The sequence below is a fragment of the Triturus cristatus genome, chromosome 7, assembly GCF_964204655.1.
Source record: "Triturus cristatus chromosome 7, aTriCri1.1, whole genome shotgun sequence".
NCBI classification, from domain to species: Eukaryota; Metazoa; Chordata; class Amphibia; order Caudata; family Salamandridae; genus Triturus; species Triturus cristatus.
In genome coordinates, this window is record NC_140590.1 from 1,676,509,837 (window position 1) to 1,676,528,858 (window position 19,022).

At 38.2% G+C, this 19,022-nt stretch overlaps 1 protein-coding gene across 1 annotated transcript in view; it reads right to left on the minus strand.

Moving 5' to 3' along the window:
• The window catches only part of LOC146812678 (cadherin-like protein 26), a 391,422-nt gene that overhangs the window by 168,157 nt on the left and 204,243 nt on the right, over nucleotides 1-19,022 (minus strand). The window contains exons 4-6 of the mRNA XM_085619785.1: nucleotides 13,824-13,973; nucleotides 5,182-5,326; nucleotides 289-455 (exon numbers count right to left, since the gene is read on the minus strand). Of these exons, the coding sequence (XP_085475911.1) occupies nucleotides 289-455; nucleotides 5,182-5,326; nucleotides 13,824-13,973 (462 nt within the window). The remainder of the gene's footprint in view (nucleotides 1-288; nucleotides 456-5,181; nucleotides 5,327-13,823; nucleotides 13,974-19,022) is intronic.

Sequence of the window (19,022 nt, forward strand, 5' to 3'; positions counted from 1 at the left end):
CTAGTGTACAAAAATGTTTACGATATGGCCTCAACTGATTACATGAAGAGTATGCACTCAAAATAAAAAGAAAATGCACCTCATTTCCAAACCTTGTCTGCTTTGCTAAAAAAATCACCAACTACAGTCACTATAATATGCTTTTAAGTTTCAAATTCTGTATTAGACACAATGTGGGCAGCCAATACAAAATGGTAGAAGCGTTTTATCCAAAATGTGAGAAAATATAAATGCACAACTACAAATCATTCCGCTTTTGTTAGTTGAAAAAAAACCAGTCAGTCTTACCTCATAATCCAAGCATCCTTTGAAGGAAAGAAATCCCCTCTGACTGTCAATGGTGAACTCCACATTGGGATCGACGGGTTTTTGTGACAGAATGGTGTATGAGACCTCGGAATTAGGGCTGGAGGGCTCATCTATGTCCCGAGCGATGATAGTAAAGAAAGGCACTCCTGCAGTGGGAAGTACAAATATCTATGATAGCAAAAACAGTTTACATAACTTTATAAATGGCACTTCTGTTCTGTTTCTTATTACTTGCCATCACTAGCTTATCAAAAACATCGCTTGGTAAAGTCCGATGCTAGAGTAGAATTTCAGTGGGCCATGTTTGCTCAAGTGGAAAACACAGCATGTGCTCACTTTTGCACAATTTTCTGCTTGCTTTACAGGGTGGAAGAAACATGGGTTTCACCAATACACATTACATTGTGATTTTAGCCCCAATTTACAAAATGGTGGAAAATAGGAAAACAATACCAAAAGAGTAAAGCAGGGATGAAAAAAACTAAATGCACACCCCTTTGAAGAACACTACAAGCAGATTAATTAAAAGATCACTGTCTGTCTCAGAGTCCAGGCACCCCACAAATCACTTGTTGGTTGTAACTTTACCTACTACAGCACACAAAAGGTTTTAGTGTTCACAAACCATCGGATTGTGTAAATCAATGAGTTTGCAAATGCTAAAACCCTTTTTTACATGTACTAAATCCATTTACTGAAAAGGTTTTACGAATCATTGAAGGGATTTAAGAAACCACTAGGAATCGCTTATTGGAAGTGGTGTATTAGGGTTTTACTGCCAAAAACTGATTCCTGATGGTATGTATTAATGTTTTGTGACCAAAATCCAGTCGTAAAACATTCATATTTTACCACTAACACATTGGCAGTGGTAAGCCATTCTCAAATGGGAAGGGTTTCACAAGGGATCCCTTCCTCTTTGAGAATATTGACAAAAACCATAAGGGCCACTGAATACTCCTAAAAAAATGTTTGTGTGACTTTTATTTTAGTCGTTAACTTTTATTTTAGTTCTTTTGAATGCATCCCTTTTTCCTTTAAGGAAACCAGGCTGCAGTTTTTTTTAAAAAAGAAAGTTGCTTTATTTGAAAGCAATCACAGGCATGGTGGTCTGCTGACCCCAGCTGGCCCCCATCCCTGTATTGTGACCAATTATATTGGGTCGCAATTTGCTAAATTTTTCATGAATATTGATGAGGTAAGTCGAATTGCGAACAATTGTGATTCCTTACAATGTGATGCATCCTATTAGTGCAAAGGGTGGTTCACAAAATAGCAATTCATTTCATAGAAGTCATGCTCAAATTGCCACCAGTTGTACAAATTCGATTTTAATGCATTCCAAATAGGAAACCGCAAATTGTGAATCGTTATTAGTGGTAGTGTTTATGAGGCCCAGTGATTCTATTCTGCTGGGGTCACACTAAATACATACATAGATGCATACATACATACATACATATATATATACACACATATACATACATTCAAAATTAATTGCTCCTGTACAATGTAAGAAATGGAACAAATTCCATTCTATACTTTTAAAATGGGAATGTTAAAACTAAAATTGATGCAAAATCAATGTGCTTCCTTTCCTATTATCATTATAAAATCAGCATGGTTTATCTTTCAGCAAAGGTCTTTCACAAAATAACAATTTCCAAAGGAAATTGGAGTCTGTCAATTTCTGACCAAAACTTAAGTTTAACTGAAACAAAATCCTAACTTTACTACTCCTAAATGCCCTTTGTGAATACCAAAAGTCGGATGTTGTCTCAGATTATTTTTGTGAATCTGGCCCTTTATTTTTAAACTTTGACAACATTTTAAAATCTAAAATGTTTCACAACAAGGAGTTCAGAACTCAGAATGTATCCCCATTTTAACCATGGTATATTTATGTGATAGTGAGAGGGGTAAAGTCTGTTTGCTGCATACTGTATCAAAAGTATAGATTTACTCAAAAGTGTAAGTCACCTTTGTGAATCAGGTCCTAATTGTTTATTTACTGCTTAAGAGAGTGTTGCCTTCACTAGAAAACAGCTTTAGAAATGTGAAGAAATCCTAATGTATCAGAAATACACAATCTATAAACAATTTGGGATAACCATTTGTAAAATTAAAGGGCAAACCTTTTCTTTGGAAAAATTGGTTAAATGTGGTATTCTTTACTTGAATCATATTACAGTAATGGAAAGTTGGTACGTTTAATGAAATTACAAATTACAAATTTATCGCAATTTCCCAAAATCGGAACTGTGGGATTCCCATACATTGAGGGCATGCATTTCACAAATATAACTTTTACCATTCATTCAGCAAGGGAAGTTTTCATTATTACTCACTGCCACAGGAATAGGCCTAGAACATTCTCAAACAAATTCTAAAGCCTCTGTCATACACAAACAAATAATTATAGATACTTTTTTGAGATTGAGGAAGTACAGAACCGACTGAGAATTGGTGCTCTGAATAGCAATTCCACAACAATGCTGCGCTCCAAATTCAAAACAATACTACAATCAAAAATCGATTAAGTGAGGTATTCTTAAATTGTGCCATGTACAGTACAAGAAAGTTGGTTCCATTAACACAATTACAAATTGATTGCAAATTCCCAAAATCAGAATTTGGGATTACCATACTTTGTCTTGGAGGGGATCAGTTCACAAATAAAACTTTTACCATTCACTCAGCAAGGGAAGTATTTATCATTAATTACTGCTATGGGAATGGGCTCAGAGCACAATGTAAACACAATTAATGCCTCCGTCATATGCACACAAATAATTTTGGATTATTTGTTGAGTGTGAAAAAAAGCAGGTCCAACTAAGAAGTTGTGTTAAGAATAGTAATTCCATAACAATACAGGTGAAAAATCTATATAAATACTTTACAATTCAGTATAAATCTAAAACCAGTAGATTCCCAAGGAATGGGAACGCACCATACACTATCTATGCAGAGAGGTCCTTAATGGCAAATTCCAGTACATTCAATTTAACATTCTACACAGGGCATATCTCACCCGGCCACCCTACATAGATTGTGTGGGTCCTCCGCTCTTTGCCCAAGGTGCAAGGCACCTAGCTTGGTTCTAATACACATGTTTTGGTTGTTTCTGGAGGCTGTGCAATTCTGATCCGGAGTCACAGATATACTCACTAAGCTAACGGGCTGCTACGATCTCCATACCTTAGTAGGGGCCCTGCTGGGAATGTTTAAGAAGAAGACAGTCAATATGAACTTTATTTAGATTTGGCGATGCTTCTACTCATCAAGCCATCGCAATGCACTGGAAGGCTGCCATGCTCCCTACACTTCAACACTGGCATGCAGCAACACTCAAGTGGGGCAGGGCAGAGGCAGCCACGCTACACAGAGATAAAGTCAAGGCCTCCGTAGAGTTCCAATTGCTGACTTATGAGACAACATATTAGAAGAATTACAGGACACACAGGCTGCTCCCCAGGATGGCTGACTGGGATGGATGTTTAAGGCCCACTGACATATGCCCAGGGACCTACCTGGGGCCGTGCCACCTAGTACCGACAACATTACTGCCCGGGGTGCCCGCAGGACTGGGCGATTGTCATTTCCGTTTTACGCAACAGGGAGCTCGGGAACTACTCATAAATGTATTCTGATTGGTCCTTGGGTCCCTCACACAAGACAGCATGGGGATTTACCCATCATAACTGGATTGTGTGATATAAAATATGTTGTCTTTTTTAAAGCCAACAATGTATCTGTGATCTGCTACTACGTTTGGTTTGTGTTGACATTAAGTTTTATAGCACTGAACCATGCACTCGGTATAGAATGTTATGCATTGTGTTACATCTGATGCTGAAGCCCAGGTTTGGACAACAGCGTATGTTACATGCCTGATAATTAAAAATCAATATAAATTGGTAAAATAAAAAAATATAAATGAAGTACTGATCCAACAATGGCTCCCCTTCTGATCATATTGCAATTCACACAAACCCTGACAGATAATTTATTGTATATACTTGTAGAGTGGGTTCAAGTAAAAAATTGATGGCTCCAAATATTTTAAAGTACATCCTTATCGGTAGGTCTTAACATAAAGCTTTCACCATATTACCTTCCAATGAACATGTCTACACAGTCAACCTCAGACTCAACAAAAAAGCTATAGATACAACACAGTCTCTTGATTGGGAAAAAATTATTACACAGAAAATTGACATCTGGAATCTCTTCACTGAATACGGGATTATCAAACTGCTGAATCTGGCAGAAATTGAGAAAATAAACTTCAAATTGAAAACTGAATGCTCTTTTCGTGCAAATATTAAGTGAGTTCCTATAATAATTCTACCAATTGGGCTCTTTGTCATTACTACAATGTACCTTTCAGGTAGACTGAATTACAAATCTTGTGAAACATTTCCAAATTTGATGTCATGTCATGATTATTATATTAATATTAAAATGTCTACATTCATCTGTTATGTTTCACTTATTCTAATTGAGAAATGCTTAGATTATTGTCAGGGATAGGAGTCAGATCTTTCTTGACCAAAGTAATCAGATTATAGGACTTTTTAATTGAAAAAACTAACTCTAAATTCTTTTAGAAGGACAAATTAATAATTGCTGTTACTAAGATGTACTTCTATGCTATTCTACATTCACATTGTGATTCCTTTATATTTAAACCCTTTCAAGTCTGTCCCAAATATTAGATTGCTGTTTCTTCAGTTTATTTATTTCCATATTTCTCAATGCTCTGTTGTAAAATCTGTCAATCTTCAATAACAATTTACTGTGAAAAAATACAGTCAAATGACAGATCAGAAAATACATCTTAGTTGACATAGTGAAGATGGCCACCATACCTTGAACAGCACTTTCGTTGACATAAACTTCATAATTCTTGGCACCGAACTCTGGAGCATTGTCATTGATATCCAATATCTTCAGCTGGATGCCCAGCCGAGTATCCACCTCAAGAGATGTCCTGTTGATTGCATTAAATTCCCACTATAACAAGGAGAAACACAATAAGTTCAGAAAATGATTATATTTATTTGACTAGAAGAATCAAATGTATTAGGTATATATATTAGGTGTATATATATATATATATTATATATATAAAATATTATAAAATTCTTACTTTATTGAACATAGTATTGCAATATCTGTACCACCTATGAGCATCATCTCAATAACTAGTGGCACCTATTACACCATAACTACCAAATGCATCTAAAGAAACAAATATACCTCTATGTTCTTAACAAAACTCTAAGAGGTTTCTCTGATTCACACAATTCCAGGACTTAGAAGCGGCTGTGTGATTGTGTGATAGACAGCTTATGAAACACATTATTCACTCAGAGCGAACAGTTGCACTGTCTCAAAGGAAAGTTTTATTTATAATAGATGGGATTTGGGAATTTCTGTCTATGCATTTCTGGAGCAACTGTATTTTTTTCTTCTGGACAGCTCAAAAAGTATCCTATGGTTGCTGACACACTCAATTGAATCTTGTCAAGTCCATTCCTCATGCTATACAAGGCAGGGCTCAATTTATTTCACAACTGATGCTAAGTATAATAAATAACTGCTATTACAAAAGGATCACCCATTTTTGGAAGCCACTTACTTGCTGGAGGTTAAACGGATATTTCTCTCATTGAGATTGGGAGAGCTACCCACTCTGGATTTAATTCCAAAATGGCAGGAAAAGGATCAACATGGGGAAAGAAGATGTCGATTGTGCCACCAGGCAAATCAGACACTGTTGCATGTCATCTGCATTAGCCCATTTCTAAGGCAATAATGGAGGTCCCTGCTGAGGAAGGAGTTTAAGGCACTGGGAATTAGAACATGCAGATCGGCAGTAATAAACTTGTTTGATCCCAGGAACACGATGCTTAACATCCGAATGGTGCAGTTCTAGGACATCTTCGAGGATTAGGCTAAGAAGAACCTTGAGGCCCAGATTGGGGTTAAAGCTGTTAGCCATGATGGAAATCCCAAGATAATATTGATCCCATTGAGGTTAAGGCCGACTGCTGGGGAAATATATGATCCATTACTCTCTAAGAGAATATAGCTTTCATTCAGGTAACAGCGGGCTGCCAAAGAAATACATGATCTCCTAATTATCTTTTCCGCAAAAATGAGTGCCTGTCCTTGTATAAAATGAAAAGCTTAATGGCTCTAGGGCATATGTCATAAGTGTGGGCATGAGATCAAATTGTACGTTTTTATTGGCACTGTGGCACCACCAAAAGAGGTTTTATTACTGAGGGTTGTGTTCAGTGACTCTCTGCTGAATAAGGCATTAGTTCCCCAGATTACATATGTGTGATATCTCACGCACCCAGGCACTTTACTTTGTGTGCACCTAGGCACTTTATGAACTCCAGGATGCATTAAATCCCCATCTGTCCCATTCCGGTTATGGCGAGCTTCTAGGGAAATATGTGAACTTCCAAGCGCCTATCCCGCCAAAATGAGTGCCTGTCCTCATATGAAAATGATAAGCTTAATGGCCCTGGGGCATAGGTCATAGGTGTGGGCATACGTCAAACTTTAAGCTTTTATTGGCACAGTGGCACTTTTGAAAGAGGTTTCATTATTGAGGGCTGTGTTCAGTGTCTCGCTGCTGATTAAGGCATTTGTTTTTTAGATTTTATATGGTTAATACCACATGTAACCAGGCACTTTAGTTCCTATGCTTCCCGGTACGTTATGAGCCTCAGGATGTGTTAAATCTCCTTTCATCGCCTGGAAAATTACACTAAAAGCATTATATAATTACAGTGATACTCAATCTAGCCAAGCTAGTGTCTACACTCATATTTATTTGGGACTTTACGAGCCCCTTGGAACATCGGGCGTAGGTATGAGCCCCAGGGCGTCTAATAGGAGGGCACCTTTGTAATGAGAGTTATTTTTTAGATTTTTCACTATGGTCTAGTGAGCAGCATACATGATTTTATAATTGTTTTGGGGGAAATTAATTGTATCTTAATAATGTTTATGGTTTTAAATGGCTATGGGTTGGTGAGTTGTATATATGATGTTATGATTGCTTGTGAATCTAATTGCATTTTGACAATGTTTATGGTATGAATTGATTAATATACAATAGTTGACTGAACTGCTATCACTCAATATCTCTTATTTGTCTAAATAGCAATGTTAGAAACAATCACTGCAGCTAAATATATTTGTAATAAAAGCAATTATATGCTTTGTCCTAAAGAAAGCCTGACCATTCATCAATGGCAGAACACTGTTGATCATTAACAAATCAGTTGGAACATTAACAGAGTATAAGATTATGATTCCTAGCACCTTGTGAGCTTAATTATAATGTTCTTGTAATACACAATACATCACCTTCATGTCATGTTGTTTGTGTTATGCATCTGCAATTTCAATTAAACTTAACTATGTATATATGATACACTATGCATAATAAACTGATATCTGATACAGAAACTATAAAAGTGATATCACTTTTATTTTTAGAAAAATACAGATACAGTGGGCATATCTATAGAGAACTCATTAGTGAGCAAATTAGAATCAAAATGTGTTTGAACAAATAGATATCAATGATTTGAATTGAATTACATTAGATTGGAGTCCCTATCATGCCTATATCTTTAGTAATCACATTGCACAAATTCAATATAAAGCCTGGCTTATTGCCCCACCTAGTAGTGCTGAATGAATTGGATAGCCCCCTGCTGTACGTTGGTCTATCTGTCAGGGGCCATATCCCTGTCCATGAATTTAAAGGTAATCCTGATCAGCTGTAATGATTTGCAGCAGCAGTATATTTTTACCTCTTGTGGTACTTGTTCGGTCATAAGAAATATGTGTAGTGCAGAGGGCAGCAAAACATATTTGGAATATTACTATGTTTAACACACAATAGAGTAGTAATCTTGGCAGATATATCACTACCACTTCTGCCATTAATGTCTTTTAACCTAACTCTTTATTCTGTTCGTCATTACATCATCAGTTTATGCATACAACTTTAAACACCATAACCTTGTCAGCTTTGCATATTATCACTTTAAGTCCACAAAGCTCCCCTAGCACTGGCCCTAGACTTAAGCCTAAACTAATTCCTTACTTTTACCCTTACCCTTACTTATTATCTCCCCCTGCCCTTACACTTCCACTTGTCCTAACTCTTGCCCTTACCCTCAACGATTTCCTTACCCTAACTTACTGTTTAGTTTCCCTTACCCTTCCCTCTACTTACGATAATTGTTTCCCAAAATCCTTTCTTTGCCCATAACCCTAGCCTAACCATAAATCTATCCTTTTCTTTCCCACATAACCGAACCCTAAACAAATACATTGATCTAGTACTAGCTTCAAATGTATCCCAGGCACTTAAACAAACACTTATCTCAACTAAATTGGAACCTAAACGTTTATTTTACCATTACTTCTATACTATATAGGTGCCTTACCTTAAGTCTACCCCTAAACATTTCCCTTAAAGGAAATATTCTGGTGACAAGGTAAATTGCTGTCACAGTCCTTGGGATGGTGGTATTTCTTAGGCAAGGGGTCTGATCTTTTCTCTGAAATGTACTCCTGATAGGTCAAGTGTGCTGTCCATTCTCTTTGAGATGGTAGCAGATGCAGCCATTTAAAATATATTTCCCAGTAAGAATAAACTGTGACAGGACATGTGGAAAGCTAAGCATCCGTTCTATTGACATTTTTTTTTATAACTATTTTTACTTTTGTGAAAATCTAAGCATCAATTTGATTAACACATCTTTTATAATAGTCACTTCTGCATTAACCCATCTTGGGCTTACAAATGAATCAGAAGGCAGCTCAATTGATGTCTTTTCAAAATGGATTATTTTACCATTGTGTCTGTCATCATACCCTTTCGCTGAATGACCACCTTTGAAACCATGGGAAGCATGTACAGAATTATTTGAAATTGTCCTTGACACTTTGGGAGAATTCTCTTAGTGGGCAAACATTTTGTATGAACGGGGTTATTGCTAGGACCCACAATGGCACAGGTAGTGCCATCATTCCTTTATACAACGGTGGAAAACCGGTACTTATATTTCCCCCATACTAGCTTTTGTCATGCAGTTGGGTGCCTCTTTAGGAAATATACCTGCAGCATCAAATTAAAAATAGTCCCTACATGAGTACTGGTTACACCAGATTGAATTAAGACATCAGAGTCTCATTGGGACAGTGAGTGAATGAATGCAGTTGGTGTGTACAGTACTGTAAAGACGAGATGCACCAGAATGGTAGGCTTGACTTAAGTTTATTAGTAGCATGGCACAGTACATCAGGATCAAACAAAGTAGTTCCAGTAACTGCGGTACAGTCACTCTGGAACATGGAACCAAAGTTGTACAATGCAGGTACATGGTTCCATGTTACAAGCATGAGACAGGGCACGAGGGAAGTGGAGAAAGATGTAACACATACTCTAAAGGTTTAACCTCAAATCATATCCATGCAGAGAAGAAACGCCGAGCAGCAGACCTTTTTAAAGGATAGGGCCCTAGCTTCAGGGGGATGTTTGGGGTGTTGCACCCTCCAAATAAATGCATCCTTGACCTGGTAGTTGGGTGTGGGGGCCCTGAGTCTGTCCTGTCTATGTCATTTTATCTTGTCTGGTCTACAAATAAAAGCCAAAACGGTGGAAGCACATCTGGTGGCAGAATTACAAAATAGAGCAACAGAGAGCGACAGAGATACACATCGGGTGGCTGAATTTCAAAATGTGAAACCAGATACCCTGGAATCAATACCTGCTTCTCTATTTGTATAAATTGTGTGATCCTAGGCAAACATTTTATTTCCTAGCGCCTCCTTTTTCTTTGTTATCACATATGAGGGCACTTTAAAATACTTGAGTTATGGATGTGCACTGTACAGCCACCTTTTATGTTTGATTTAATAGTATACAATGGCATTTTTGCTGGGGGGGCGAGCCATTAAAATTTCTAGGTACATGCTTTAATAAATATCTATCTATGTTGTGATATAATCTGACGTAGTACTGTGAAACACTTTCACATGTTAAAGAAATACACTTCTTTGAATTTTGAAGAGACTGCATCTTATTTTTACATTATGTTTGGTAAATGATATAGATGCCTAATGTTTCAAGGAAACATCGTTTACATGGCATACAATACATCGCATGCCATTACAATGCAGTCATTACAACGACCGGGTTGTTACATCACAAACCATTACAACGCAAGTCGTTACGACTTGCTGTAGGGGGCAGAAGGTTTTGGATTTAAAATCCAACACCTTCCCTGCTGTTGCACAGAGTGGAGTTGGAATACTAAATTATAGTATTCCAAAATCCAGTGCACCCCCTACAGTAAGTCGTTGTATCGACTTGCGTTGTAATGGTATGCGATGTAACAACACGGTCGTTGCGTTGTAACGTGGTCTATTCATGTTTTCATACTTGGCTTGTGAAACAAACTTAGAGTCAGGCAGACCATTAGCTCGGCTCTGGCTTGACTTGCCCTATTAATTTGCTGGTATGCCCACCTCTGTCTGCGACTCGGTCTTAGAACATAAGGTCAGCAGTCACTTAACAAAAGGTGAGAATGGGAAGCATGGAGCACAGCCTACATGTATTAGACAGCTCTTGTAGCAGAAACAAAGAAGAGTGTGTGTAGTGAAAGGCATACAAAATAAGTGGTACCACGGCATGGACTCCAGGCCATTGTGTTGAACATGACCACAGGCCTACATTCCCAGGGAGAACTACCAGGCCCAGGTGGGATGGGCAGGGGCATAGCTTCAGGTAGGTGTTTGGGGTGTAACCATTCCTAAATGCGTTCTTAGCTTCGTAGTTTAGTCTGGGGAGATTGAGTCAGGTCTGCTTTGTCTGTGCTGGTTGTTTTTTGTCATCATTTTTATTTCACTAAGAGCTTTTAAATGGTTCACCTTTTGGATTAGAATCATACATATATACAGTGACTGGTTTACCAGAAAAGTAGTAAATCTGCGCCCATACAAATACTCCTTAGATGGTGCAAATTTACTACTTTTTTTAACTCACAAACATTACAGTAATAGGCTCCTAAAGCTGTGCTAGTGTCAGATTTCTAGGCATTGTACTGGATATCAAACACCCAAAAGGTGATGGGATGAATGCTTGCAAATAGTCTAAACCCACAGTGTCACTGTAAGCAGAGGCTAACTTAATGCAAATCAGTACTGAACCTGCTCCTCATGGGTATGTTCCATCCTAAACCTTAGTTATGTATCTCACTCCAACACCTTCTGGCTCACCACTTTTTTCGTTGGGATATTTGAGATTCACACCCCCTGAATCTCACTGACTAAGATACGCCCCTTTTGATGGACTGACCCAAGGCAAACCTTGTTGATGGACTTCTTGAAGCACAGGTGATTAGTCACAAGCTACAAAAACTATGTAAAGTAAGCTAATGCCAGACCATGTCTCCATCGTCCCAGGCTCACAATGACCAAAGCTTCAGTGACTAATCGTGAAAGTCAGTAATCGCAAGGAGAAAAAGAGCAGAGAATCTGAGAAAGTGAATAAGTTAGGGGGCAGTGGATTGGTAAAAAATACCCAATAGGCATACTATGACAAATAGGCCAATGATTGTACATGAATAATACCACCATAGAGCAGCCCCTCAAGATGTCCTAATCTTCAAAGATAAGAAACAAAGCCTGGCTAAAAATGCCACTTGCGTGTAATTTTGCAATATGGTCAAGAGGCTCAAATTGGATTAGAGCCCAAGTCTGTTAGAAGCACAATTAAAGCAGATATTATTCCACTTGACGATGTTACTGAACCATAGGGCAAGATGTACAAAGAATGGAATGAGTAAAAGTTGGCACAAATTGTGAATTGACTTTTACTGAATCCATTCTGTTTTTGTGAACCAACCTATATTCTAATAGGGAGCTTTGCAGACTTACCTCATGAGTATTATTGACGTAGGTCGCAAATTGCAACCCACTATGAATCACTATCACCGTCACAGGGATGGAGGCCTGCTGACGTCAGCAGCCCACCTTGTCTGTGATTGCTTTTAAATACAGCAATATTTTTTTTTCAAATACAGCCTCTTCTCCTTAAAGAGAAACAGAATGCGTTTAAAACAGAAAAATGAAATGTTTACCTAATGAAACTACTATCTACTATTAAAAAATATTTCTCCTACATTTAAAAAAGGGAAGATGTCCCTTGGGGAACTCTTCCAATTTTTCGAATGCCTTACTTTTCTGTAGTCATTGAAACATTAATGTTTTGAGACAGGATTTTAGTCATAAAACATTAATACATCTGAGTGTGATTTGGTATGTGTAAGGGAAGCTCTAAACCCACCCTTCCAAATACTGAATCGGTATGTAGTTGCAAACTCAAATTGCAATTTGGTGATGTGTTACGAATCACAGTTTGGTTTTCTTACATACCAAAATTCCTTTTTGTGGTCTCAAATGACGCGATTCCAGGAATTATGCAGTTTGCGAATTCATAACCGTGTGGGACATCTGGCCTAAATGAAACAGGCCTCACTAGATAAACAATCAGAAGAGTCCAGTTTTTTAGCATAACATAACGCTTTGAAGACACCTTAAGGATTGCAGATTCATAAATAGTCCAGTCTTGGAGTTCCTTCTGTTCTACAGCTATGGAACCCACCAGAGGGTCCACTGTCTTCATTAAACCTCTTGTTTAGGTAGACATTCATTTCTGTACAGACTCCAATGAATCTAGTATGTTGTAGCAAGACAATGTCTCCACCTATAGCTTAAGAGAATATCCTCTATCAGACCTGAAACCATTTTTGCTCAAATGTCCATCTCCAGACAGAATAAATGAAACCTCAATAGATCCTGACTTGAAGGCTATATTTTCTCCATCTAAAATACCACATTAAAAGCCCCCTAATAATCTACGGGAAATATACTCTTGAATAGGCCCAGGTGAAATTTAAATTACGCCAACGTATTTCTCATAATTTCAGGAATTCCGCATTACTTTTTATACTTGTTCATTACAAAGAACTACATGGTCTGCCTCCTCAGACTCTGAGTGAAGCCAATCATGCCATGGCTGAGGCACCTATTCAGCTGCCACCTAACATCGCCCTACACGCTTCATACATATCACATCAACTAGTACCCTTCTCTTTTATTCATACATTCACCTCTTTGCATTCTGAGGGTGAGTTTACAACATTTTAAGGCTACTCTCATGGTTGTATGGCGCAGAATTACAATTAAAGACAACAAGTACTGGCAAAATCAATAGATTAGGCCTTGAGAAGCTGGATATTGAGTCTTCGTAGTGTAGCACTCCAGTCCAGAAATGGGAATCTGAACTGCACTAAATCCTATAATCGGAAAACTGTAAACTGAATAAAGACTAGGCAGATAATGGAGTCACAGAAGATAAAATTGAACTTAGAAAACAGAAGGGAAAGGAAAAATGTAGTCTACTTACTCGGAATAAGGGGAACTTTTCATAGTCTACCTTCTGATGTACATAAATAGCTCCGTCATCTTCATTAATATGAAACATTCCCGTGGGTTCTTCAGTTACCCCAATGCCGGTCAGTTTATAGCGTACTTGTATGGCATTGTCGACATTCACCTGCAGCAGAACAGTCCAGAAATAAGGCATACATTAATGTTGCATAAAGCAAGCATGCACAAGTGTTAGTGATCCATTCAGTGTAGTTTACTATAAAGCAATTTATAATCCTGACTTGTAGAATGTGAGCTTTAGTGTGCCCGCAGTACCAAAGTATTGTCGCTTTCTGCCATCAATATCAACTCATTAATATTTAATCATTCTATGAAGTGCGAAATTCACTTGCACGCCACAGAGCGTTCTATAGTACATACAGATTGCTATCAACTATGTATTATCATTACATATCAGTAACAAAATGTGAATATATTGAAACTTCTGATCAACTCTGAAAAACATATGGCCTGATTTAGAATTTGGCACACATGGTACTCTGTCACAATGCTATCGTCCACACGCCCTATTCAGACAGACAATCGGAAAAATTAAAATAATGACTCAAAAGCATGGGAAAAAACTCGCTGGTTGTGGGGTCATTAGTTATTTGTTTCCCAAAAAGAAACTTCCATTTAGGTGAGCAGCTATCAAAACCGATGGCTACAAACTACCAAACCTTTTGTACTTTCACAGAAACTGCCATGATGATGGTTCCTCAGAAGGGGTTGTATGGCATTATGACTAATGACTTTTTCCACATATGCCTTTACCACTCATATTTTATCACGCAATGCCTTTATCACACATTGCCTTTACCAAGCAAGTCTTTACCACGCATATGCCTTTATCACACATGCCTTTATAATGAAATGGTAAGTATCATTAGGCTGCAAGATACTCTGAAGGTTGTCTGGGAGCTACTTGTAGCTCATGATCGACGGGTTGGAGACACCGGTCAGATAGTCCATTGGAATGCCGGACGGCGGTCAAACTGTAGATCAGGTCCTTAGTAAAAGCACGTAACAATTCATTATTTTCCTTTCTTCAATTGTTTGATCATATTGTCCTAACCCTGGCATACAGTAACCATATCTGCCTTCTGCGCCTATGCACTTGTTTCTTGAGCAGCCAACTAACTATAGAGAGCGTTAAAGTAGTTAATACAAATGTCTATCATGGCACTACTGCAATTGGACATGAGGTAAGGGGAATTATTTTCATAATCACTTCAATCTCATCTTCATAGAATAGGAAGCACTCACTATTTAGTTAGTCTGCTTCCTTGTGAGTTATTTGTCACAAAACGATACCCTTACATTTCCCACCTCATTCAGAAGTGATAGGTTTCCCATGTGTCAGTGGGAGCTCTAATTGAGTCTGGGCATCTTAGTAATGACATTGCAGGATGATCTAAATTTGTTTAGCTCTAGTAAGCCTGGCTCCATCTCTTCCTTGAGGTATGCCGCGCAGGGTGGAGTCAGCCTTACCCCCATTAACAGGGTGAAGATAATACTTTTAAAAATGATTCTTCTAACAAAAAGTTATTTTGCCTGCCAACATGTGTTCTGTGACCAAGGCAATATAATGTCACTTCTTCAGCACAAAAAAGACTTTCAATGGCACAGTATTTACATTTACTCATAATATTTGTTTAATAACATCAAGATTCCATGAGGCGAACTGATAAGGAAGAGGAAACTGCTCACACACCTACTTGAAGCCTGATTACAGTTACTAAGCAAAAGTGCCTTAGTGCAAAGCAAAGGTTTCACCTTTTAGCAATGAGCATCTAATGCTAAAACAGGCCCTTATCTTGAATTTTTCTAGATTTCTACTTACAAATGTCAAAATGGAGTACATGGAACATAAACTTGGACAGCTCTGCAGGTGCACAACTTCGCTATATGAAAAGTGCAAAATCAATCAATCAATCAATCATCAATCATTGACACTTATAAAGCGCGCGCTAAAAGACCATGAAAGGAGATGCAAGAAAAGTGACTTCTAGACATTGTGCTAAGCTTATTAAAATCCTCGTCTAGTGTTGCCAAGCATGAAAGTGAGGCTGAATACGTCAGAGGCAGAGTGGCCTGCACAGATATGGTTAAAAAGGACAAAGGAGACAGCAGTGGCTAAATGGTGTCAGCTTACAATGTTTTTAAAACAAATGCATGCGTTTTCTCAATGGTACTCAGTAGAAAAAACAGCTAAGGTGTTTCAGATGAAACAGGACCTACTATGACCTTTGGCTTATTTATCTTCAACGAAGTTTGAGTTCATGATAAAACTCAAAGGCAACAGAATAAGGGTTTGACAATGTAATGATAAAACATTGAATTCTACAACATAGAGTAGAAAACTAAAATGTGTATTTTATAAATTTCAATGATGTATGAAATGTAGACATTCTTCAAACAAACTTTTCACTACATCCAAGGTGCCTCATTCCATCGTATTTTATATCTTGTACTTATTTTCTTTGAGTAACTACCAGCTGGGGCTAGCAAAAATATTTCCCTTCTTTTACCGCCCTTTAGGAGAGCACGGGTGCTTGTGCAGCTCGACTCCATTGTTATGGATGGTTCTGCAAGTCTGATTAATCTTTGAGACAACTGTTATTGAATTTACAGATAACACAATGCCATGGGCGGCTTTCAAAGTAACACAGATCTCAGATGCTATTCAAAAACAGATCTTTAAAAAACAATAATTTATAAAAATGGCTGAATTTTTCGAACACTTTTATCACACAGAAAACATTGCCAATCAATCCAGGAGCAATGGGAAGACTTATAGTGGACATATTAGTGCCAGGCCTGCGCTCCTCATACTGTCTTGGTCTATAAGATACATTGGGGGATATTTACAATAAAGTGTCAGAGCGTGGTGTCACGCCAAAATTGGTAACGCTGCACTTTGATACTTTTTAAAAGCAGGGATGCACCGCATTTGCAAAAATACTGCACACCGCTGCATTTCCCCTAGCGCTGGCACTAAAAAAGTTGCCTAGTGCTGGAGCAGCGACCATTGCGCCATCATGCACTGGTGCCTGCGCTGCAGGGGCGATTGTTTATGTGCAGGAAGGGATGCCTTCCTGCACATAATCAATCTTTAAAGGCATTAGTTCAAGCATGGAAAAATAGAGAAAATTGCCCAGCGCTACTTCTCAGTCCCCTGCTTTCCTTTTAGGGAATAAAGTACAATAGATCATGTGCTGAGAAAGATGCAAGTTACAACTGAAGTTATCCATTCGACATTTTATTATTCATGTTGTTTATTCTCTATTCACAACATTCAACGGAGTTCATCTTCATTATTTTCAATCATCAACTTGATACAAATCTTCATTGACAACTTCAGTTGTAATCTGCATCTTTCTCAATACATGATCTATAATGCACGGGCGATTGTTTATGTTGCTGTTTCTATGTGTTCTGCAGAATAATTTCTTCTTGTATCGCCATCCTAAAGATCAGGTGTTACCTGGCCTTGATTTTTGGAGCTGCCCCATCCTTGTAAATATGGAGGAACGTAAAAAAGTGATGGGTGTTGCGGCAGAACACAAACTGCAATGCCCAGAAGGACATAAACTAGGCACTCAAGGGAATCTGCAGATCTCTGACTCTGAGTGATCTTCCTGGGATGGACATGAGGGGGTAGAATTGACATCTGCATTCCAAGAGGCAGGCTTTTGACTCCACTAAAGATAGTGATCAAGCTTTCTGGGGTAGGATGGCAGACAGGACAACATTTAGAGAGGGCCTGTGCATTACAAAGGTGGCTTTTTCAAAAGCCATTGTGGTTAGAACTACCGGGACTCTGCCCTCAGGAGTTAGAGACGCTTTTGGGGATTGGAACCACACTACGCTGGTTTTATGCTGGGACATCAACAAGAGGAACCATTATGGCATTATGTAGAAATGTGACTTATTCAAGACACATTGACACAGTAAACTATAATATTCATTTTGATGTTTCAATCTGTATCCATCTCTATGTATAACGTTTTGTTGCTTTACACATTTATTTTAAAAGAACAATTGATTAAGTCCAAAGTATAACATTTAAAGTCCTCATATCATGTAAAATGTAAGGGCATCCACCATAAATCACTCTCTCAGCAGTCGTATACCTGTCCATGTTCACTCACCATGCATCCACTGCTGGAGTATCATGACTCACCCTTTATTGTGCAATGTCTCCATGTCCACAATCAGATCAATTTTAGCAAATATGTTTGTGTTTTCTCAGGAAATGTGGGTCCATATATGACTTGCCAGTGCTTAATTTGAGCTGGTGGTTTCCAGTGCTTGGCACCGGCACTTCATTGTGAACACTGGCACTTATGACAGCCTGCCACATGGTTAAATGTCGAGATGAACAAAACAACAGTTGTTTATTAAGTCCATATACATTAAAAACGACTAACAGTTTTTCGGGAGCAGAGGAAAGACTAAGTACAAAACAGTTGCCACCACTGAAAAAGAACCTGGTTTATATGAAACTGCTCAAAAACAATTACAATAGGACATTTGGCATATGTTCTGGGGTAGGGACAAATGCCAAATGAAAGTGTGGATTCTTCAGTAAATGATTAGTATTTTAGCAGTGAGATGTATCAGTCTTTTCCAAATAAAAATTATATGTGACCAGTTAGTAGACTAAACAAACAACCCCAACTTTCAAGAGAAGTTACTATTTGCAATTGACTTTCCATTAGAAATTGCTATATTCTTAGCTCATCAATTTGATGAAATGGCATTGGGCTTGAGAGGGCTAATGCTCACGGACAAAGAAGGTGCACATGTACAGGTTGTTAGTTAACAAAACCACAGTCACCAGAATTCTGGAATCAGAGAGAGGTAGAACAATAAAAGAAAGGGTAGGGGAATTACTCTAACAGGGACTCTATTTGTTAAAAGTGTGGAATTCCAGAATATGTGTCCACTGATAAGACATACCCAGCTTCTGGTCAAATATGTAGAATTTGTAAATCTAGGGGGTCACTATGACAACATGTGTGAGAACAAAGGTAGAGTCCACAGAAAGCTGGTAGTTGGGGTATGGGTAGACGGTCAAGATGTTTTGCAGGTCAAGGAAGCAATTTCAGAAGAATGTATACTGGATGTTTGTGAAGTGGGAGAGTTAAAGAAGGATACACCATTTGCATTA